The following is a 25,877-nucleotide window of genomic DNA, read 5'->3' on the forward strand; positions in this document are numbered from 1 at the left end:
CCACACGATTTTGTCCTTTAAATGCTAGACGATACTAAATCGTTATCTGGGTGATTGATTGGTCGTGCCAAACCCCTTAATGTGTGATTTCTTCCTGAGGGGTTTAGCAAAGCATGCGTCGCTGCCAGAACTGAGAGGCGTTCGAGGAACAGATCTGATTGACCAGATTCGGCTGTAAGAGACAATTGTCTGAATGTCTGCCGTACTGCAAGTGAAGTTCGCTTCTAGTGAATCCGAGATAGGCGTAAAAAATGATAAATTTTGCGCTTGAGTGGATGGTCAGATGTAGCGTAGGTGGACAATCAGCCTTATGAAATTACCTGGACACTGTCTGGCGAGAAACAATATCTATTCGATACACGACGTAAGAAATGTCAAACACTTAGTTCTAGTGGGGCAATGAGTGAACCAAACGGCGAAAGATTTCCCATCTTACGCAAGAGGTTCTCTTAACCGCCTGGGTTATTCGAGCACGTCCCCCGACCGATCCAAACTTCCATATAACTCACGCAACAGAGTAACGCCCCTTATCCATGAATCCACTTGCTCGCAGCCTAACTGTATTCTCGCAAGGTTTCGGATAGTGTTGTGCATCCGCACTGAAATATCGAAACGTCGTATGGCGTATACACTATATATTATATACGGATATTTTCTGTTCTTTTAGACACGCATGACCGAAATAACAGACAACATCCATATATTATCTAGCCGAATCTGGTGCTCAAACCGGCTAACGATATAGCATATTAAACGTATTGTGTACCAGTTGTGATTGAGCTGTGTGCACTGGTATATCTCGAATCTTCGAGCAGCTAGAAGGCAAGTCCTAGTCCGAAAAGAAGAGAGTGATACGAATCAAAAGAACGATGAACGAAAAAAGAATAGATCACGTCAGTACTATTCGTTGTAGCATTCGTTGTCGTCTTGGGAAGCATCACTGCGGTGTGGAGGGTGGTTCGGGGATCCAGTTTCCTCACTGCGGACAATGGTTTAAGTTTTGAATGTGAGCTCTACACTTGTAGGGTGGGACTGTATGTATAAAGATTTTAAAGTGTGCTTGAAGGAAGATCAGTGATTCTTCCAAGACAATAATCAAAGGCTACTTGGGCACTTATAAAAAATATATATATTCTTTTATTCTGCACGAAATACCAGACCATATTAACAGGACGTAATAGACGTATTATACTAAATCGCGGAGTGCCGTAATGTGTGTTCAAAGGTAGCTGTGGAATGTACAGTCCAAACTTGGATAACGTAAACAATGAAATGCCAACCAAGTGGGGAGATATGCTCATTCCTTTTTGATAAAGGCAGAGATTTCAGCAGAAGGAGTCTCGAAACATAAAAATCCGGAGGTGCTGCGCCATTCCCGACATTCTGAGACAGCATAGCGTCCAACGAGACCCACCAGCGAGCTGAGCTGGCCGCCGCACGTACCGCTTACGATACGAGTGCATCGTGTCCCCTCGGCCCGGCACCGACGTCCACACCCCCTCCGTGGGGGGCGGAGACGTTATAGTGCCCCGGCCAAGGGGACACGAGCAATCCTCACGTGCGCACGAACTTGTAGACGACGCCGAAGACGAGGACGCTGACGAGTACGAGGACGAGCGCCGTGACGACCTTGGCGAAGGCGTTGAGGCCCGACTCGCCGTCGCGGCCGAGGGGCGGCCCGCCCCCGGCGCCGCCCCCGCGCCCTGCGGCCGACCCGCTGCCCCCGCGCTGGTCGCTGCGGCGCCGCTTGCCGGCCAGGCCGCGCGCCAGCGCCGGGAAGGCGAGGCTCTGCGTGAAGGTGAGCTTGTGCAGCGACTCGCTGAGCGAGTACGGCCCCACGGAGCCACGTGCGGCGGCGCGCAGCAGCGCGTACTCCAGGTCGAGCGCGTCGAGCAGCGAGTAGCGCGCAGAGCTGCGCCGCCGCTCGCCGGCCACGCCACCGCTGTCCGAGGTGCGCGACGAGCAGGCGGCGCCGTTGAGGCCGCACAGCCCGTGGTAGCTGCCGCCGAACGCCGCCGGCAGCGCCGCGCCGGGGCCCGACGCCGCCGCCACGCTCGTCAGCGACGACGCCGACGACGACGAGCAGGACAGCGGCGCCGACGCCGCCGAATGGTCCTCCAGCGTCTGCAGCTCTGGCGAGCACCGCTGGGGCAGCTGCAGCGACAGCAGCCTGCCGGCACAGGAGGGACATTATACTGAAACGGGTTTCAACTAGAGTTCTAACACTACAGTAAGCTACTGTACAAAACCACTAGGGCTGTTCAGAAAGTAAGTTCCGATTGATCGAGAAATGGAAACGGCTGTGATAATCAAAAATGTTTTGTCTGCAACAGATAGCTACAGCTTCCAGCCACTGCTCTACACAGTCACCACTCCGACTTAAGACATTTGTCGTAGCCATGTACCAACTTTCCAATACCCTCGTCATAGAAGGCAGCCGCCTGTGCTTCCCGCCAATTCTCTACGCTCATCTATAGCTCGTTGTCTGTGCGAAAATGTTGTCTTCATAGCCAGTAGTTAATGTGAGCACAGAGGGAGCCAATTACGGGCTGCATTACGGGTAATCAAACACTTCCCATCGAAAACGCTGCAGCAGCATTTTCATTGCGACCGTGAATTGTCACGTAATAGAAACCGTATGACAGTTCTGTAGTGTGGGCTGCATAACATCAGGCGAAATCTCTCACCATGACCTCGTAATTGGCGGGAGACATTATTTTCTACGCATCTTTATGTGCTCACCATGCGCTCAGAACCGAAAGGAGCGAAGTGATGCAACCGACAGGCATACTAGAGACACTGTCGAACACGTATGCGCAAAGCTTTATTATATTGTTACAGTGGTTTTCATTTCTTGAGCGATCGGAACTTACTTTCCGCATATCCGTCTTATAACTAAGTGCAGACTACGGTAGTGTCTATGGTAGCTTCGGTCAGTTGTTGTCGAACCCGCGCTACCTGTACATTACGTGTGATGCATACCTGTTGGGCGTTACATATACGCGCTCAGTGTCTTACTAGACTCCACTCTAAACCGAAAGTGGTGAACTGTTGTAATCTCCCCACGGAAAATTACCCTCTACCACGCAATAATTAATAATGGTCAATCAAATCATCCACATTTATTTACGTCTGAAAAGTATCTGATCAGATTTTCTAGTAATATATGCGCCGACAGCTCGTCGACGCCAAGGTATTTTTCTAGTACGTTTATTCTTTGGAACAACAGAGGTACAGATATGTATACTCCATGGTTATTACAGTGGGAGAAAGGAACAGCTTCGGAAGTATTGGTTGGAAGATTGTCGGATTGCTAAAGGAGATTTTATTTACGGTACTCTTCTTCGCGCTAAAGCGAGCTAGGAAAGTTTGTGCCGCTAGCGTGATAGGTAGAGAGAAGAAAAAAACCTGTAAAAGAAAATTACATGAGACTTGGAACCAACAGAAAACGGAACATGTACGGAAATGGATTCAATATACAATTTTCCTTAGAAATAAGGTTTGTGACCATTTTATTCTAGAGTGAATGACGAATGAGTTCTCTGTCTGAACCATTGATGATTGTCTGGGCCCTGTAATTAATTGGGAAGTTTCAGCTGTGACGAAGAGAGCCTGCAATCTCTGAGTTTTTATAAATCGTCCAAAAAGGCTTCGTCCACATCTGAAATTTTAGATCTGTCGTAAACTGAACGAATTGTTCAAACGATCGATTTTCCCAACTGAATGCAGCGCTTAATAATAATAACAAATGTAAAGATCTATTCTAGCAAGCCAGCCGCTGAATATTAAGACGAAGGGCTCCACCAGAGACTCTACTAGGCTGATTTCACGTAATTAATATATTTAAACTGTACACAGATAAAGGACAGAGAGAGAGAGAGAGAGAGAGAGAGAGAGAGAGAGAGAGAGAGAGAGAGAGAGGCGAATGAAATTCTAGAAATTACTCAGAATCCTCAATTAGCATAATTGTTTGTCTGTCTTTTCACGGATCAGCCTAACTAGGAAACACGAAGCCCTGACTTTATTGTACCGATTTATGTGTGAGAGGGAAAGAGCGATAAAGGCGACAGATACACTTCTGTACAGACAAAACATTACACCAAGTTAGCGGCAAGCTGCATTCACATAGACTTTCATCATTTTCAGAGTAGAATTCATTATAATGGCCAATCCGTGACAGGACACGTTTTTGGACGTTGTTAAAATAATTTTGTTCTCTGTTTCATGTGAACTACGACGAGACAACTTAACTTGGAAAAGAGAAGAAATACTCGCAGGCAAAATAAAGTGGGTCTACAAATAAAAGCAGCACGCTGGGCGCAGACTAAGGGCCAGATCTATAATTATTTAGTAAAGCTTGCTAGTATTGAGGAAGTAGACGTAGATTTGAACATTTACTATTTGTGTTCATGCCAGACGTAGTTTGATTGACCTGCCCTAGTTGCATTTACCTGTATAAGTACTATAAGAAAGTAGCCACAGAAGTATTCCTGTGTGAAGGGAGATATATACATATTGACTGTAGAACATTTATATTTAGAGCAGAGCAACACGCAACAGCCTTCAGCTGTGAGCACGGATAATAGTGATCTAGTAAGAAGTGTTGTAGAACCGATCGCTACAGATAGCGCAATAGAACGCCCGGTAGACACGGCTGGAGATTTAACAGCAAGTATGCAACATGGATTAGATCCATTAGTAATTATCATGAGACAGATGCAGATGATAACCGAGAGCATGAATAATATGAAAACCGACATTAACGCGAAACTAGCCTCAGTTACTGAAGGGCAAGAAAATATGAAAACTGACATTAATGCGAAGTTAGCCTCAGTTACTGAAGGGCAGGAAAATTTGAAAACCGACATTAACGCGAAGTTCGCTCAGTTAATGAAGGGCAAAATGATTTGAATGCAAAGTTAGCCTCAGTTACGGAAGGGCAGGAAAATCTGAAAGCTGAGATTAAGCAGCAGTTACATGACAGTTTTTCCGAATTAGAGCAGCGGATAGAGGCGAAGACAAAGGAACTTAAAGATCAGGCCGAAGAGATGGAACGAAAATTAACTGCACAAATAGAATTGGTGAAAGCTCAATGTGAGGAATCTACTCAACGCGTACGTGTAGAAATGAAGGAGTATGTGGCTATTAAGATAGATACCGTACGGGAACAGGTGGATATGGTTCCGCAATTAGTACAAAAGCAAGATGCCATGTCATGTGCAATTGCGCAACTTCCTGAATTGGCACGTACGCAGACTAACCTAAAGGAAAGTGTTGAACATCTGACAGAACGTCAAGACGTTATAGACCACCAAATTAATGTATTAACGGGTAAATTATCCGAAATCACATTAGAAAACAAAAGGCTAATGTGTGAAAACGTTGAGCAAAATGTTAAAGCAGCATTCCAGAGTCTATGCGGCAAACAGGAAGAGAATTTGTTTGCGAAAGGACTTGAGGAAGTGCGACAGCAGTTAGGTGCTGATTTCGAGCATTGGAAACAAACGATAGAAGAGTCGATACGCGTTTCACAACAAGGCTCAGAACAAATGAATACCGGCCAGCAGCAGAAGTTGGCAGCGTCTGTAGAGCCAGTTACTGCACATTCGCACACGATACCGACTTGTGTGAGTAACTCGAATATTAAATTGCCACGAGCTAGTTGTTCGCGTGAAGTTTTATCTGACGGAGATTACGAAAGCCTTTGCCATGCTGAAGAAAAAATGATAAAGCATCGGCAATTTCAGATTTTTAACACTGACAAAAGGGGGGTCCATCCGATTGTTTTTATCCGAAGTTTTAGAGGAGCGCTACGCAGAAATTGGTCGGAGTGGCAGAAGATCAGTTTCGTTACTGGGTATATACAAGGTACGGGGGCGATCTGGGCCTCGGACATGACTTCTGTTTGCTCGACATATGACGATTTTGAGAAAGCGTTTTTAGCAAAATTCTGGTCAGAAGGGGTACAGGAACGCCTAAGGCAGGAGGTGCTCTACCCAGAGCCTTTCTCTTTTTCAAAAGGAAGCCTTAGGAAGTATTTTGAAAAATATATAAATAAAACTAGATATTGGGACAGACCTATGCCTTTGCCAGACATAATAAACATACTTAAGGCAAGATTACCAACTAACATCCGGAATCAATTAATTTACGGGAACGATAAAGACTTGGAGTCATTCCTCACGACGTTAGATCATATAGACATTATAGAAGAGAGCAACCAGAAAGCCCGTAACAACAGATTCCAATATAGGGAGATAGAACCTCCGCCAAATGGTAGGCAAGGGAACGCACAGAGATCGATAAATAGTGGAGAAACCCCTCAAAATCTCAATAATAATACCGGCAATAGTCTTGCGAGGGGCTATCCAAGGAATAACAGGAATGGGAAAAGATACAATCCCGTATGGGGGAACGAAAGGAATTTCAGACCGCAAGCCTGGAACAATAACAGTAATAGAAAGTGGAATCAACCGGGGGGAATAAACTCAAATAACCAACATCAGTGGGGACGGACATCTACGAATCAACCGGTAATTACCGAAGTGACGGACGATGTCAACCACCAGGCGAATCAAAATCCAACAAACTTGTAAGGACCCACTCGTGCCCCGGAGGAGCGGTCAACAATTGGTTGAGGGGCAACAGGATATGTGTACCAATGCTAACGTATAATGATGGACGATTACTGGCAGATGAATTGACCGAGGGCTTAGAACCCCAAGATGAGGATAAGGAACAGGTGGCAGTAGCCGAAGTGCGAGTCATTTTGGAGACTGTACCGATAGTGGCGGTTTTAGACACAGCTGCAACCACAAATGTTATTTCGGAGGCTCTATTCAACAAGATCAGAAATATAAGACGAGTACCAATTTTTCCAGTTCAAAATTGCAGAATAATAGGCGCCGTTGGGGCTAGATCGGCTAATGTAAAAGTGCAGTCACTACTTAGTGTAGAAGTCGGAAATGTAGCAATATTAAGCACATTCCTTGTTGTGAAAAATTTGGTGGTAGACTGCATTATCGGAGTCGACAGCCTACGTCAATACGGATGCAGAATAGATTTTAAAACAGGAAAAATTTGGTTAAATGTAAATAAACAAGAAATTGAGTTGGACTTGTTGAAAAAGGAAAGCCTTACCAGAAAATACAATAGTGGGATCAGTGTGCAAGTAATCAGGACTGCACAAAATTCTAAACAGCACGTGAATAATGAGTTCCAAGTCAAAGGAGATTTAGGCCAATTAGTGTATGAGAAGTTAAATGAATCCGACTGCATTATTGAAGATCAGAAGAAGCAGCTCAAAGAATTATTATTAGTGTATGAAAACGTGTTTGACGGAAGGCCAGGAGTTATTAAGGGATACATATGCCATCTCTACGTTAAGCCACACGAAACGTATTGTAGAACGTTCTATCCTGTTCCCTGGAGGTTAAAGGCTCAAGTTCAAAAAGAAATAGATCGCATGTTGAAATGGGGTTTGATCGAACCCTCTACAAGTCCATACTGCTCCCCATTGTTGGTCGTGCCAAAAGCAAAATGAACGCTCGTAAAAAACATAACAATAAAGTGTGTGTGTAGTGATAGAAACCTTTAAATTGAAATAGTTAATCAGTGACATAGAGTATAGAAATAGTGACTAACTATTATTATCGAGTGTTGTAAAGAAGATAGTGGAGATAGGCTTCACCTGTGGCTAGGGTGAACATAGAACTTTAGCATTGCTAATGTCATCAAGAATGATTAAGGATCTAACTGACCTTCAAGAAGAATGAAATGTTTCCCGCAAATGACGCGGAATAATCAAAAGAGGTTCCGAGTATAATCTCATGTGAACGCTTAAATGTGTAAACGTGTGAAGGTATGTGTTGTGGTAGTGAATCGTGAGCAAGCCAGCCGCTGAATATTAAGCCGAAGGGCTCCACCAGAGATTCTACTAGGCTGATTTCACGTGATTAATATATTTAAACTGTACACAGATAAAGGACAGAGAGAGAGAGAGAGAGAGAGCGAATGAAATTCTAGAAATTACTCAGAATCCTCAATTAGCATAATTGTTTGTCTGTCTTTTCACGGATCAGCCTAACTAGGAAACACGAAGCCCTGACTTTATTGTACCGATTTATGTGTGAGAGGGAAAGAGCGATAAAGGCGACAGATACACTTCTGTACAGACAAAACATTACACCAAGTTAGCGGCAAGCTGCATTCACATAGACTTTCATCGTTTTCAGAGTAGAATTCATTATACTGTCTAGAACAGGAGTGTCCAACCTTTCAGCTTACATGGGCCACATTGGAAGAAGACGGATATAAACGATCCTTTACTCTAAAATAGCAAGATGGAATTAATTTGATACTTTATCCATGAGTTTTCAGTGGAGGAAAAGGTTTAAAAATGGGTATAGGTGTAAATATGGGCACCCCTCACAAAGAGGGTATAGGAAGTGCTGCAGTCTGGCGACCGGGACTGTAAGCGGTGCCTGCGGTAGCAGTTCTAAGTTGGAAGCATAGTTTCAAGCAGCGTAGTTACAGCGTCGGTTATTGCGTGAATTGGTGTTTGCTCAGGACTGCAAACGTTTGGCAGGTATGTGAAACCGTTTTCTTTTTATATCCTTCTCGTTAGTTTAAAACAATTTCTCAGTGATATTCGGAATAACGGAATCCTAAGCTACTTTTAGAAGCAAGTTTTACGTTACACACGCTTTTAGGATAGACGTGATAGTGGCCTTGAGGCTTTGGTTGGTGTAATATGGGCCCATTGAGTTGCTGTAAAAAACGGCCCCTATTTAAAGAGGACCCATAATTACACCATCTCTTCTCTTAAACAATGTAAAATATTAAAATGATTTTATGGGGATATGGTTAGCCGAATTCTGTTTAAAGTTCATATATACAACTTACACAGCAACAAACAAACAAACAGAATTTTCAAATTGCGATAATAGGCCTTAGGGCTTTTGTTCGCCCTTGCAGAATGCCGACAACAAAGAAGCGCTATGAATATAAGAACCAGAGGCATCAGTAGGATAAATCTCAGATGGTATGTGCCATAGCAGCAGTGAAAGCAAAACGGTTATTGTGAAAGGTGCTGCAAGAACATTCGGAGTGCCTCGTACCAGTTTGCAGAGAGTTCTTAAACTTGATAAAATCCATGAGCAAGCGGTTCAAGAGACAAAGCTTGGAAGGAATCCGATTTTAACTGCAGACCTCGAAAAACAGCTAGTTTCTTATCTCCTTGAGATGGAGCAAAAATTCTTTGGGTGCACTTTGGCGAGTCTGAGAAGAATGGCATTTTTACTTGCTCAGAGAAATAGTTTGACAACCCCTTTCGAAGGAGGAGAAGCAGGACGAGCTTGAGCTGACCTTTTTCTTGAGAGACACAAGGATCAGCTGTCAATTCGTAAACTTTGTGGAACTTCATATGCCGGAGCCTTAGGCTTCAATAAAGAGAATGTGACGCTTTTCTTTGATTTATTGACAGAACGCTTTCAACAAACACTCATATCCAGCAGACTGAGTGTCCATTGCCCTAAGCAAAAATTCAAAAGTGATAGGGATGAAGGGGAAGGAGCAAATTGCAGCACTAACGTCTGCAGAAAGAAAGGCTACGATTTCAGATTTCTTGCTTAAATGTGTGAAAGTTGCTTTGTGTAGTCTACCATTTTGTATTATTGTAACCAATTTCATTAAAATATTTCAAAAGATTTCTTGCACCGTTTGGTGGCAGCCCGCATTTTCAGCTCTTTTTTTAAAGTTCCATTTTACAAGCTTTTTGTAAATCTCTGTTTTCGAATTAAAATAATGGATATTAATCATTGTTTCGCCTCTCATCATTTCTTGAACTTGTTATAGTTGTTAATGAAGGTATAAAGCCTAGAATTTTTACAAAAGAAGGTAACTTTAAGTCAAAAACAAAAGAGGGTGTTCATATTTACACCTTTTCCTCCAATATTTTGTGTATAAGTAACTTCAAAAAATGTGAGTGAATTCTTATGGGACTTAACTGCTAAGGTCATCAGTCCGTAAGCTTACACACTGCTTAACCTAAATTATCCTAAGGACAAACACAAACGTCCAAGCCCGAGGGAGAACTCGAACCTCCGCCGGGACCAGTCGTAAAGTAATTACAAATTATAGAATTAATGTGTCATTTTACTTTGAATATGGAAACTAATGTATCAGTATCAGGTTCAATAGAGGTGGCTGCAATTCTTATGGTATTCTCAGGATGTTAATCTGAGTGTTGGGCGTAATTTTTGCTGTGTGCTCTACTCTTGAAAATAACTTTTCATAGACGTATGTCGTTTCAAACAAGGTTGACATATATAGTGCATGATGTGCTACAACGGATATTTGTCTCTGGGCAGGTATAATTTCAGAAAGTGCAATAAAGAGACATGGTCAAATTTTTCTTTAAGTTGGATATAAGACTGCAAATTCTACGCATTCCACCTAAAATCTTGTAATAACGAATCTATACTTTTTGTGAAAGATGTCGTATAAATACAAACATTTTTAATAATTTTTGAGAACCTTTCTCTTGGAGAAACCGTCTTGTAGCTAAAAGTACTTTGAGAATGGAAAACAAACAGCATCGACCGCAAAAAAATTATTTCAATGGTAACCGGTGTTGGTCAGTATTTGACCATCCTCAGACCCTCATATCATGACGGTACGAGCGGCGGTGAATGGAGCAGGTGTTCTGCCTCAACGAACGTCAACTGCTCAGCTGTCTTTTTGCCGATCGCGTGATTGGTGCCCCTCCTTGGACCGCATTGATACTTGCTTTAGACAGCATGCGGCTCGTGGGCCGCAGGTTGTACACCCCTGGTTTAGAAACAGAGTGTGGAAATATAAATGGCTGCCTAGCCTACGAAACATTTTTGTTATTCATAGTTATCCTTCCGTGTGTTACTTAAAAATAAACAATATTTTCAGCAAAATTGAAATGGTAAATGTTTAATTCAGGTTTTATTCGAAAATGGTTCATTTGGAATATGAAAAAGAGGGCTGATTAGTAAAGACAAACAATACATATTTATCGTAGAGCTCTAGAAAACGCCATTTCCTCAACAAAAACAAAAAATATGAAAAATCGCAAAACAAAAATGTATGAAACATCACTTCAATACTTTTTCGAACTATGTAAAAAATGTTTCTGTTACCGCATTCATAAACAACTTTGGCATTTTTCAATAATAAGGAGGACTCTTGCCTTTGATTACGACGAAGAACGTTATAATGTGTACAAAATAACAATAATTTTGTACATTATGCTTGTGCATCAAACAGTGTATGATGTTTCTAAACGGTTCATCCATTTTGGGAACACTACACGATGGATAGACATTGAGTCCTAGTTATAACATTTCAGTATGAGTACAGGCAAATGCGTGTGATTGTTAGGATTTAGTTTTGTTTCAAGCCATAAACCGATGTAGCGTGGAAAAGCGTTTAGCTGTGACATTGATACATTGATTCTGGCGTCATTGTGTAGAACTTACCGAGCACTACCAGGACTCAGACTGAGACAATAAAGGTATCCACCGAAATATCAGCTAAAATCGGTGCTAAATTTAATTATAAAATAATGAAAGATGTTGTCTCATATGACTCTTGTATATGCTCGGAATTATAGAATACGGAAGCCAGAGGAAAGCTCGGGTCGAAACGATTGCAAAAATCCTGAAATGTCCGGTGCCGAGCGAATGCGAGTGCTATGACAGCGTCGAAAAAGAAATCAATAAACTGTGCAAAGCAATTGCATAGCTGACCCATCGGGATTATGGAGGACAACGATGGTCCAAAATCGTGATTTATATATTGTTTTACCATTACGCTACTCTGCGTAACCACTGTATGAAATACATTACTCCACTCCATTTTGGTCTGATGCAACAACACTGGTTAATGTTCCGATAAAAGAAAACAGTCTCTGATGCAAGTGTTTTATTAATAATGACGCGTTTTGCATCGGTACCGCCTATCTTCAGATTATCTTCGACAGTAGTGACCGCTCTTCAAGATAATCTCAAAATGCGCTAACCACTGGGAAAGCGTCGTTACTACGTAAACACCAGCAACAGAGTAGTTTCTATTTTCGGAACGTTGTATGAAAAAGACATAATTAATCTACATATTCATACGAAACTCACATGATTTCCCTCGAGAGTATGGCGCTGTATCTCATACTGCCGCAAGGGGCGTACAGGTCTCGAATTCCTCGATTGGCTTCCAAAGTCACCAACTCTTACAGTATGTAATTTTTTGTGGGTATTTGTGAAAGTTTCTTTGCATGTTACACCGTTTGCAACACCTTCGGGTTAATTGTGACGCCGTGTAGCGACAACAGCTAATGCAATAATCACAGATATTTCCACAAAAATAAGGGGGCAGAGTTTGCCTATGCACAAGTCGTTTGTCGTGCATCCGGCGAAACGCACATCGAACACTGGTGAAAGGTAAACAAAAATTTTGATCTTATACCTAATTTGCATGCATGTAACAGATATATCCTTGGGAAATCGTATGCTTATATTCAAAATAGAAAGGTAAAAGTATTTCTTTTGAAACAAATTATTTTCGTAGACTTACATTTTCAACAATTTTAATAGATGTAATAAAGATGTTTCGCGAGCCAACTTGGGATGGACGGAAAAATACGAGTGAGGTCCTAGAAAGAGCGTGCTCGCAATTCACGCCACATTCCAGCTTCAACCTGAGCGGAGACGGCAGAGACCGTTTGCTAACAGGATCCTTTGTTATTAATATGATAACGAATTATCGACGGTGTATCTATGGTCATTTGGAACGATTATTGTTATTATTATGCGAACCAAATCGACATGTTTTTGTAAGTTGTACTCAGTGATGGTTTCTAACGTTTCGTCCAACTGTGTTCTAAGGAAGGTCATTGTCATGCCCCATGAAATATTTTTGGCAGCGCATGTTGTCCCCTAGAGTACATTGCGAGACGGTAGTAAATCATTTCCTGCAGTTATTTTCGTAGCGTTCACAATAATCATCGAAGACGAGTCATTAATGAAACTGTGACTACGCGATACCTAATTATTCAAGGAACGCCTCTAGAGGAGAAAAGATCAGTGACTTTAGAACTTTTGTGGCATGTGCTACACGTGTATAATTTAACAGTTAGTGGAATTGTGTGACATCTTAAATTCTGAGTTCATAATATTTATAGTGCTTCGACCTCAAGGGCACAGCTGCGAAGATGGCAGACATAGTGGATGCAATCCAGCTGAAAGGAAATGTGACAGAGATTTTCATCGCCACAAACACAACGTAACTTCAGTGATAAACAATGTATGTATCGAAGATTTTTTATAGTTTGTACATCATTATTTTTTTATTTTCTTAAATGTAAGGAATTAAATGTATTCTGGAAATAAGTTGCTGTGCTCTCGTATACAATAACGTATAAAAGAGAATGTTTTGGTCCTATTGGAGAAATTCTGTCTGTGTGAAAATTTTGTTAAGACACAAGAAACAAATTTATTCGAGTTATTAGAGCTGGGACATGGTTGTGCAAAGAAGAACGGGAGGGACAATGTCGTTTAAATTGTGAAAAAGAGAAAAAATTGTGAAAAAGAGAAAAATTTGTGAAAAAGAGAAAAATTTGTGTAAAAGAGTAATAATTTAGCGGAAGGGAGGCAGTTTTCTTTGTAATAATAATCTAAGGTATTACTGTAGACTGCGATTATACTTCTCAGACAATAAAAGCAGTTTGCGCACGGAAAGAGTAACGGAACCCTGGAGTTGCCATCAAATTCTCATACTTACTTTTGAATGCATTATGGGAACAGCAGTGATCAATAAAATTGTAAATAATTACTATTAAAAACAGTCTTGATCACAATTTATTTTATTTTATTTTATAAATTGTGATCAAGACTGTTTTTAATAGTAATTATTTAAAATTCTCATACAGCAGCATTAATGCAGTAAAATACCAAAATGTAAGGGGATACGCGATTTTTTTGTAAGTTATAAACGGAGAAGTGAAGACAGAAGAGAAAGACGTCGCAAGAGGCAAGATCTAAAGACTTAAAGACTCTTAAAAGATTTTTTCAGTGCGTCTCGTTCTGCGGGACGGTGCTCAAGAGCCGAAGGGGGAATAAGCAGCATTTACGTAAGTTAATCTGTTAATTTACAAGACAGTTCGCCACCATATTATCGTCTTTCCATGGAGGAAGGAACACCTAACGTACTGCAGCTCTTGCGACAGTCGGCTTCTGCAGAAGATGCATCTCAGGTGAGCAAGCAAGTACGTTTCTCTGGTGGCACCGTTATTTCGACGTCAGTGACTATTTTGGAACAGAACATTACGTAGTACACTTTTTGCAAAGATAAATGACAGTGAAGAACGCTGAAACCGAATAAGTTATTTGAGAACAAGAACAATAAATCGGACTACCTTAGATTTTTACAAAAATGGTTCAAATGGCTCTGAACACTATAGGACTTAACATCTCAGGTCATCAGTCCCCTAGAACTTAGAACTACTTAAACCTAACTAACCTAAGGACATCACACACATCCATGCCCGAGGCAGGATTCAAACCTGCGACCGTAGCGGTCTCGCGGTTCTAGACTATAGCGCCTAGAACCGCACGGCCACTCCGGCCGGCAGATTTTTACATTCAGATGTAGAATTATCTCTCAGTCAAGTATTCCGTCTCACTATTTAGCCGGTGCAGCGATATCGTACTCACTTGACAGAACTATATTAGATAGACATCGTGCTATTCAACTGCTGTTTGTAATTTTGCAAGTTTTTTTGGAAAAAACGTCTATTGATACCATCCCATGGCAACATATATTAACAAAACTGGACATTGACACGATCCCACAAACTGCAGTCAACAATCTTTCGATAGACACTTCATGTCTCAAGTTTCATTCCGATTGTCATTTATCACAGTCTTTTGATTGTCATTTCACGTACAGATTGCGTAATAAATCTGAATTATTCACATTAATTTGCACATTTTTAGTCCTAAACATGAAAAGTCGATCTGACTGTATAAACACACAGCAGTTAGGTAGAGACAGAGAAGCAATTTATCTATCGCAATTGTTATATAAATACTATAGCGATTCAATATTTGTACCTGTTTCATATAAGTCTAATTGTGTACTTGTATGCGAAATTAAGTCAGCCTCACTTAAATACGGCGAAGCTATTAGCCGTATACTGAACTGTTTTGGCGAAACAGTAGCAGACGAAGAGGTAGCATCCTGCGTGTGTTCATTGAAAGTAATTTCCAGTTTTACTCAGGTTGTCTATCCGGCATATCCTGCGTGTGTTCACTGAAAGTATTTTCCAGTTTTACTCAGGTTGACTATCCGGCATATTAGTTTGATAAATCATTTTACAATTCCGCGTCACCGCGATATTTGTATATGTTTCTACGTTGGTTACTGAGGTGCCCCTGAAATTTCATATATTCCGATTCCTGCATATTTTAACCTTCCAGCAGACAGTGCTAAGTCTTTCCTCCTCCCCCCCTTCCCACCCCTCCTATTGCATCCACACTATTGGCTCTTGACAGATCGTCAATCTTTCTATGAGCGTATTTGCATTGCAACACTTCGCAGAATGCTTTACGAATGCGGTAGATGGAATGTGGATTCTCGCCGCGCTCAGTGTATTTGATGTGATATGTGCCCTTTGGGCTATGCCGAATGGCGAGCACGACAGAGAATTGCGGGAATCTTGGGACTCTTGAGCGCCTTCGGTCCCTCGGGACAGTGTGCTGTGCGAAGGTAAAGTGATATGTCTTACCGAATGACGAAGATAAACTCTAAGTGGCTGAAAATATTGGGGAGAGCTATTTAGAGCTAAGGTAGCCTACCGGGGTCCGTTGTAAAGAACAGTCGTTGTTAACCAGCTTGACAGTATGATGAAACCCCAGGAAACGACGTCAAAATAAGCAGTTTACGATTCCCTGCTACTTAAAATAATGACTCCTCGATACTCGATGACGCCTAATCGAGTGAACGCTCAACTCCTCTCATTATTCCTCCCCTCCCCCCCCCCCCTCATTCCCCTCAGTTTATATTCCACAGCTCTTACCAAGAAAAATTATGGACAAAAAGCTATGGAAAAATTACTCCTACGTGATTGCGAAAGTGAAGACTGGACATATGTTGAGGAATTGAAACTATAAGTATATTGGGTTTATTCGAGATGTTTTTAAATCAGTTGATGTCCCTGAGCTCAGGGTAGAAGGCCTGCATCCCTTTCCCTTTTACAGCAGATATTCAAGCAGCTGTGAAAGTGTACATTCCATTTATTGCTTGCCTATGACAGAACACTAAGGCTATTGGAGCAATGCACAGAATGTGCGGTTCAGAGAAACGGGCGTGTGTGAATTACAATCATTCCCTCTGTGTTTATAACTTATCTGACGTTAAAATGAGGGAGGCTCTTCAAAATTTTTAAGCAGAATGTCACTCTACACAGACTTTTATATTTTGTGTCCTCCTATATGCGTGAACGTAATTAAGAATGGAACACACTGAGTCAGACTTCATTAAGTGATCTGCCTTTTAGAACTCAATTTTTAATACTATGTCAAAATTAATTTCAAAGTAAATTAGTAAAGACAGTGATAACCTTGCTATTTTTTGTTTAAATTACAACACCACCACCATATACTTGCGGATTTATTCGCTATTTGCTTCTTATAGCAATACTCATATCATTCCAGAGTGAATTTTCATTCTGCAGCGGAAGGTGTGCTGATTTGAGACACTTTGACCCGTTCTGTGTGCCAGAGCGGGACTCGAACACCAAAGCTTTGCCTTTCGCGGTCAGATGCTCTAGTGGTTGAAGCAAAGCCATCGCGGCGGTTCGTTAATAGTGCCTGGGTAGCTCAGCCGGTAGAGCACTTGCCTTGTAAAGGCAAAGGTTTTGGGTTCGATTCCCGACCCAGCATACGGTTTCAATTTGCCACGAACTTTCCAATAACTGATGAGTATGTTGGTGTAATGAAACAGTAATCTTCACCTTAGGAAATATCGATGGAAAGTGACGTAATGGTTTAGTTTGAAGTGTAGGGAGAACAAACGCGGCACCGCACGCTCACACAGAGCTCGCCGCGAAGCCACGGCAGTAGACGCGTTGCGAGGGCACCCGGCAAGTGCTGTCGTATCATGCGTTCCCAATCGCACAGAGCTCTCGCCTCAGTGGTTTGCTGTGCGGCCTAAGCCGCAGGCGGCCGTTTGCGTGCTGCGCGGTCAGTGCTCTTTCATAATCGGATTAAACGGCCACGAGCATGTGGTCAAACTGCCCGATAAGAGAATAGCTGGCTAAAGCTCTCGCTGGCGTCCAGAGTCACGCGCACATGCGTAGGCATCCCGCGAGAAAATGTTTTCCAACTCACAAGCCGCTGCAAAAACCACTCCGCATTTCGATGACTTTGTGAGCTACATGTATGAGAACAGTCAAACATGTGATTCAGTATTGAGTCAGCAGATGACTCAATATCTCCAAACATAATATGCTTTTACAAGTTTCTTTCTGCTGGCTACTCAGCCATCTGCCTTCTTAACTAATAAAATGCACTGAAAACTCAGCATACGTTTGCGTTTTCGTTTCTTCATTCGCTTACTGTTTTCAATTTTTCCTCGTACCCTTTGCAATTTTATTTTCTCACATCGTCTTGAACATATTTGCTAGTTGTTTCCATTCCACAAAATGTAGTAACGTTCTGTACAAATAACTAAAGATTCACTTAATATCTCACTGAGCTCATGATATGTTTTTAGTTAAACATCTCTAGCCTCTCCTAAAGTGAGTGAACAGATTTCTCTAAACCGGAATTGCCAGTGTCATGGAGGAGCGAGACATCTTCACCTAAGCAGTGATTAAAGAAAGCATTCGAGCGCCACCATCCATTTTCAAGCTTACTGATGGGGCTGCCAGGGCAACGAAGTGAGTCTCTTGCAATCAGACTCACAATCGCAGAAGACGTGCTGAACAAAATGTGATCAGTTTCTGAAACCACTTTTCTGAGAAAGAGTCACAAGATGGATTTCAGCAAACAGATGAAGTAGCTTAGTCAGTAGCGTACTAAAATCTCATACGGGTTATCCGGATTCGATCCTACCTGCAAGTTCGATTTTATTTTGTTTTGTTTTCTTAATTGTTTTAAAAATTACAGTAACTTTCAATCTAAGTTAATGACCTGAATTATCATCAACTAAATCATCAAAAATTGTATTTTGTTTATGAAATGACTGTCACAGGCTACATAAAAAGTGAATAACACCCATTAATGCTGTATTTTTGAAAAGTTGAATAATGTCAAATACATTTTGATGGAGGTAAATTAATTACCACTGTCACAAAATTCTGGGTGGAGTTTCAATTAAATAAAATTTTTTACATTATCATGTTCAGTTGTCAATTTTGTATTTTACGTGCAAGCACCAGAATGTTAATTGTCGTAAAAACATTGAAAACAGAAAAAAATATTTTGGCATCTTGTAATGTGCAAGCACCAGAATGACATTGAAAACAAAAAATATTTTGGCATCTTGCACAATTTATGGAGGACGATTGTTTACAGGAATAATTCTTTTTTAAAAGTTCTGTTGGAAAGCATGCCTCATTGACATCCCTGAAAACTTCTTATTCTTCAGAAAGCCTGGAAGCATACCAAGCACATCGGATAATTCCTTAAAGATTAGCGATAATAGTGCATCGAGAATGGCTAGCTCCTAGCCGAAATCTAGATCTGCACAATAAATTTAAAAAGGACGACTGATCGCTACAATCTATAATTTACAAGTAAATACAACATTCCCAGTGATGGAAAAGTGAATGTCAATTACATCCTGCGGATCCAGGTGAAGTTCTGAATTTCGTAACGCCTTTGGACGTGCATATTGTGCTTGGTGTGCGACCTTGATCTTTATCCGGAGGTAAGAGTGTGCTACGGCGCTCTCGTAAGAACGACTCAATACACGAAACCCCGGCGAGAAGTGAACAAACGCGCGCTCGAGCTCCACAACAGCGGACGTCCATACCTCACGGCTGCGCGAGCCGAACTGCAGGTAGGATCGAAACTGGAACGGCCGTATGACATGCTAGCACTCTACTGAATGAGTTATTTCACTTGTCCAATGGAATGTTACTTCTGATTATATAAGAGATGTGTATGAGCTTACGCTTTACGCTTTCTAGCCCTTTTTCTCAGAATATTATCGATAGTGTTCTTTAAGCTTTTATGAGTGGACCCCCGTTGAGATGTACTACCAGCCTGCAAAATTTCATCCCGATTTGAGTTTCCGAGACCGGAAGGTCCCCTTGTAAGTCAACTTCGCCTGTCAGTATAGAGTATTCGTTTTGCGTCCACGCGTCCACACATTGACATTTGACGTGCTGCTCAGGGGAAAATAAGCATTAATGGCTTTCTCTTTCCACGTATACTTGCCGGTACTAACAAACATAAAACGCACGAGTTGTAATTGCGATACTTATTAGCCTGTGAACGACGTAAATACTGATGTAATGTTTTTCAGTAAACCGTCCTCAGTCACCAATTGAAATATCTGCAGTTCTACTCGTTACATCCTGCACACTGATAAGCCAAAACACCATGACCACTGGCCACTGCGACGTTGGATGCAGCCTGGTAGTGTTGCAGGCATCTAACGCGGTAACAAAATTATGCAAGTGGAGCAGAAACGGACAGAGGATCACTTTAACGAAGATATACGCTGCAAATGGGGAAATCCATTCAGATAAGCGACTTTGAAAAAGGGCAGACTATCATTACGCAGAAACTGTGAACGAGTATCTCGAAAATGGCGAAGCTGGTCGAATGTTCACGTGCTACTGTCGTGAGCATCTACGGAAAGAGGTAGAAGAATAATGCAACCACCACTAGGCGCTAAACGGTTGGCCGTCCACGACTCTTCATAGAACGTGGTGTTCCGTGACTTATCTGCTCTGTAAAGTAGGATATATGGTGATTTGTGGCATCTCTGCCGAAAGAGCACAATGCTGGTACACGCACAAGTGTTTCGGAGCACATTGTCTGCCGTACATTGTTGGATATGCAGCTCCGCAGCAGACTACCCCTACTTATTCACATGATATCCCAACGACATCGTCAATTACGATTGCCGTGGGCACGAGACCATCTGGATTCGACCGTCGATCAATGAAAACGTGTCAGCTCTTCAGGTGAATCACATTTTTGCCACACACGGTCGATGGTCGTCTCCACAAACGCCGTCATCGAGGTGAACGTCGGCTCGAAACGTGCAGCGCGCCACAGACGCAAGCTGGTGGTAGCTGTATTACGTATATACTAACAAGTAAGAGGGACGTTCTCCTGCGCTTGTATGAGACCTGTGGTAGTAATTGAAGACACGCTGACAGCTGCGGACCACCTGCATCTCTTCTTACCCGATGGCGATCTCATCTTTCAGCATTGTAAATGTTAGTGTTTCGGGGCCAGAACCGTGCTACAGTGGTTTGAGGAGCATTGTAGTGAACTTACGTTGACGTCTCGGAGACAAAAATCTACCTCATGAAAATCCTATGGAGACCATCTGGGTCACTATCGGGCGCCTCCACCGTGCGCAAATCAGCGGCCCGTCATTTACGCGGACTGCATGACTTGTGTGTAGATATTTAATGCCACATACCTCCAAAAACCTACCAAGAAACTGTCTAATAGCTGATACTCAGAATCTGTGATGTATTTCATTCCAAAGACGAACAAACAAGCTATTAAGTAGGTGATCATAATGTTTTGACTCATCAGTGTGTATCGAACTCTACAGAGGCGTTCATCAAATAAAGAGTATTAAAAGGTTACTTCATTCCATTTGGAACTGATATGCATCAACATCAGTTGATCTGTGACAACCACAGGCCTAAATACACTATTGGATTGTTTGTAGCATGGAAGCCAACAACTTCCTAATGTTGTGCTAAGGAATCTCTTGCCATGGCTGAATCACGTGCAGGGTCAGCGCATGAAGATTACCGATGGGAGGCTGGTATGTATGTATATTTCTTTCCATCGTATCGCAGACATATTGTATGGGTGACTGTTCAGACAAGTCAAGGGCCCGGACATTCCTCCAGGCATTTGTGGTGTGAATTGCAGGAATATGTCATTTCGAACCTGATGGTAAAGATTTTGACAACAGTGTTTACTACACTTTTCAGTTACTGGCGTGCATTCAGCATCCATTCAAAAATTACCAAATTACTCCTGTTGTCGTTTCCAATACATCCCTACTATCTTATCTAGGAATTGGAGAGATATGGGTCTCGAAAATCGCTTGTTTCTTTGAGCCTTCATCTGATCAGCCACGGACACTTGTCGATCTGCCAGCCACAAAGAGAAGTGAGACACAGCGCTGAACACCACAAATGGTTCAAATGGCTCTAAGCACTATGGGACTTAGCATCTGAGGTCATCAGTCCCCTAGACTTAGAACTACTTAAACCTAACTAACATAAGGACATCACACACATCCATGCCCGAGGCAGGATTCGAACCTGCAACCGTAGCAGCAGAGCGGTTCCAGACTGAAGCGCCTAGAGCCGCTCGGCCACAGGGGCCGGCTGAACATCACAGAAAGTCGCTCAGTCTACTAGTTGACTCCGGCTATACACCATATTGTCTATGGTACGACATCAGTGGTAATGGTGCACGAGAACTCCAGATCTCAACTCAGCACCCGGTAATTTGTTCCGATGGTTTGTCGTGACACACTGCCTGAAACGTCTGCCCGGACTTCAGCTGTTGCCATTTTCAGAGCCATTCTAACTATTCTACCGTCTTATGATGATGTATTCTGGTATAACCCATGCCCACTCTTCTATCCACACTCTTGACCACTGTCATCAATCGTTCTGCAGTCATTACACAACAGCTGTCTGTGATATCCGTCGGTATAAACCTGCCGTATCTTACAAATCAATGATTTCAATCTCAGATGCTGAAAGTTGGCGACAAAATGCACATGCACATCCATGGAGAATACTGTATTACGATATCCATCTGAAAAGATCCAGTAAAATTAGTCACACTGAATAGCCATCAAATACTCGCTCCTTTCTTTATCTATATAAATAGGTTTTCTCTGTACTGAAAATAAGTTAGTATAAGCCTAAAATTTTAATCAACGTATTCCACAGGTTTGGAAATACTGCAGTATCAGCCTCTTAGTGTTCAGTCAAACTGTTCATTAACCGACTCATCCCACTTTTGTCGGTATAGAGTAATATGTGCAGTGTATTTGGCACAGAGTGTGAGTGCAGATACTTCTATTGGTCACTGGGGGCAGTGCAATGAAAAAGATTACATTGGCATTTATATCATTTGCATACTAATCATTATAGCTATTACAAGTCATATGTTTTAGGTTGGTTAGTACCTCCATGTACGTGTGGCACAAGAAAGCTATTGATGCTTATTTTCCCTGAGGCAGTAGGTCAGGTGTTGAGGCGGGGTTACTTGGACGCAAAACGTTTAATCTATAATGACAGGCGTAGTCTACTTGGAGATGCGGGTACGACCATGGAGAAATCATCAGGTCCTAAAGCTCGTTACGTGTTTGTGAGAAGACTGCTCGACGCAGGGAAAACGCAACCAACAGATTTATGTGTGTACGTATTAAGGTATCTCACATAGAAGTATCTGCACGTATACCCGTTCACCGTGTGTGTTACTTAGTGTGGTGTATGAACGCACCTGGCGTGGTCGGGATGCAGCAACGCGCTGGACGGCCTCCTGGGTCCAGGCGAAGGCGAACAGGCGGTCGAATTCCCTCCCCCTGCCCCGCCACCGCCAGGCACACCAACAGGGTGCGCGCCGCCGCTGCAGCCGGGCGGTGCAGGTGGGTTCGTCGGGCACGGGCTCACCTGCGGCAACATACAAGACTCGCTCACTATGACCCAAAAAAAAAAAAAAAAAAAAAAACACCTGGCGCTGCTTCAGAAAACTGATGTGTTGGTTTCAAAACACGAATAAATCGATAATCTAATTAATCTAGCTGCACACAATCCAAGTGTATCGTAAATGTGTCATAAATACGGATGTTACAATATCAGAGTAGATGCTATATTTGATATCGACAGCCAACACCTAAAGTTGTATCGATACCTCGATAATATTGGAACACTTGTAATGACACCGACAAAATCTAAAGGTGTTTACTGCTTTAGTAGGTATTTTTAAGCTTCTCCTTAATACAAAGGAGTTTATTTAGAATACAATGCGAAATAGATAAGCTGTCCTATGTTTTCATGTAGAAACTTGCATGCAAGGCTGATTCTAGAAGTCGGTCAAGCGGGGGGAGCTAATGGGGAGGGGGTGGGGGTGTTTGGGGGAATGGAATATGATATAACAAAAGTAAAGTTGGAGTTCTCTACCGACAAATTGGTAAAATGTGGTGTTGCTTAAAGTAGTCTTTGGTAACTGTTTTGGAGTTCAGGATAAAAACTGTGTATTAATAAGTAATAAGATGCCTATTTTAAATTAAATGATATTTATTGGTTTAAGTGGTAAGTTATTTGCCACTCTTATTATTTTGTTAAAATGTGTTTGGAATACATTGCAACATTTATTGCTACATAATTATAAAAAAATGATTGAATCTCTTGAAGTAATATAATCGCTGATTTCTGAAGTCATTTTATCCATTATAATATGATATTCCATAGGGAGTACCCCCCGTCCCTTGCCACCGCCCCTGCTTGCATGTAACGTAAAATACATACTTACACATTTTAGGACGAATATTCCACACACAGAAATTAGGCATTTACAAAGGTAATCAGTAAATACAACCATTCCAGCCTGAAACAAAATAGTACCTACACACTGTGCTACACATTCGCACTAGTATTACAATGTAGTATCATAAGCTTTTCTTTAAAGCAAATGCATTCGTTTAGAACAAGACTTTTAAGGGTAAAACATTATTCTAGAATATGTACGTACTGCGATGCGTTTGCATGAGTATAAAATCAGTATTCCAACTACTTTTCCAAGCCAGTGGGTATATATTTAATACTACTATGTTGTTGAAACCTATTTTGTTCATTAGAGGCAGCAAATGTCACCTGGTTTTAACCATTGCCATTTTGTTTTCTGTGTAACACAAAGATAGTGCACAAAATTTAATTATCATTAAATAGTAGTGCAAACTTATTATTTCCCCCAACAGCATTCAATACTTAAGGAACTGATAGCCTGACATTTCTTGCAACTGAAATTATCGAATACTTGTTATCGTAACTGACACCACATACTGTGTACTCAAACAGCAGAGTCGGTATTTACTTAGTTCAGTGACTTTTCCCAGACGGCCGAGGCCACCTCCGGGATTAGGGTAGGCAAGCCCGCACCGTATCGAATCCACTTCAGGGATTAGCGAAGTTGGGCCAGCCAGTCTAGGTACGGTTTTTAGGCGGTTTTCCACATCCAAGTATGTAAATATTAAGCTGGTCCCCAAACCCATGCCCTGCCTCTGCTACACAATTCGCAAACAATTGGAGAAGGCTCTCACACTTGATCATGAGATTTACTGTAGACGAAGACAGATGGGGTGCTCAGATTCCATCCTCGTGGAGTGGTGGCGTCAGTAAGGGCATCCGCGCACCAACTGTCGCTAATATTACCAAACCCGTGTAATTGTACCGATACACTAGAGAAATTGGAAAACGCAAGAGAAGAAGAAGGAGACGAAGGGGAAGAAGACTCAAATTACAAATATCGTTAAGTCCCTGTAAATCAACAAAGGTTGGGACCACAACACGCTCTCATTTTCACTTTCAAACTCTGGCAACGGTACGTACAAGATGTCCAAATACTCTGTTACCTAAACCTACAGTGTGACAGTACAGATCCGGGAAAACGAATAGAACAAGGTTTTATACTACGATGATTGGCTTATGTGTTGTAGCATAACAACCAATCATATGTGCCATGCATCCATCCATCATTAAACACTCGTAATTACGCATTATACGTACACGGGTTGAGACAGCCAAAGACAGGCCACCCTAAATACACCCAGAAAGAATAAGTACAGGGTGTCCAGAAACAGCCTGAAAAGCTTGTAAGGGTGTTCCAGGGTAGGTTATGCTGAGAAACAATTGTTAAGAAAAAAATGATATACGTTGCTCCTTTTCTGAGTTAATTAGAATTGAAGTTAGCCAATCAGGCCGTTGTGCGCTCAGATTCAAGCGTCCAGCTAGAGACGGTGTCGCCAAATTTGTTCTTCGTTTGGTTCCCTAAAACCGATCAAGGGGGCGATAGAAAAATAAAACATGGGACGGTAGTATGTATCGCACCCGAGCCAAAGACTGAGCAGTCTCGTGCGCTGTTATTTACGCGATGAGAACAACTGACACTAATTGTATTTGGCAGGCCTCTTGAATTTGCACGCACAACGGCCTGATTGGCTAACGTAAATGCTAATTAACTCGGAAACGGCACAATGTATCGAATTTTCATCGTAACAAATATTTCTCAACAGATCGTATCCTGCAACACTCTTACAAGCTTTTCACACTCTTTCTGGCCAACCTGTGTATTGACGAGCGGTTTTCCCGAAGTTATAGCGGACAATGCGGCGAATTTTCCGACTATCTCTAGTAATTTTTATCGTTTATAGTCGCCGAATTGCGACTACCACTTTATTTTTTCTAATAGAACTGTACACGTCTTTCTGTGATATTTGAAAGATGCGTCTATGAGAACTTCAACAACATAACTCATATGGAATTCTATCAAATAGTATCAAGATAACAGCGCACGAACAACTGTCCAGCCGTTAGGAGAAAAGGTTCCACAAACGTCTACCCTGTTCTA

General features: G+C 41.9%; 1 protein-coding gene and 1 non-coding gene across 2 annotated transcripts in view; one reads left to right on the top strand and one right to left on the bottom strand.

The window, feature by feature from the left end:
* Positions 1–1,554: 1,554 nt before the first annotated feature.
* The window catches only part of LOC124775801, a 177,694-nt gene continuing 153,371 nt past the window's right edge, over positions 1,555–25,877 (bottom strand). Inside the window, exons 4-5 of the mRNA XM_047250631.1 lie at positions 22,752–22,921; positions 1,555–2,170 (exon numbers count right to left, since the gene is read on the bottom strand). Of these exons, the coding sequence (XP_047106587.1) occupies positions 1,555–2,170; positions 22,752–22,921 (786 nt within the window). The remainder of the gene's footprint in view (positions 2,171–22,751; positions 22,922–25,877) is intronic.
* On the top strand, positions 16,890–16,964 carry Trnay-gua. Its single transcript has one exon. It is a non-coding gene; the product is annotated as a tRNA-Tyr (tRNA).

The sequence above is a fragment of the Schistocerca piceifrons genome, chromosome 2 (assembly GCF_021461385.2).
Source record: "Schistocerca piceifrons isolate TAMUIC-IGC-003096 chromosome 2, iqSchPice1.1, whole genome shotgun sequence".
Classification (NCBI taxonomy): Eukaryota; Metazoa; Arthropoda; class Insecta; order Orthoptera; family Acrididae; genus Schistocerca; species Schistocerca piceifrons.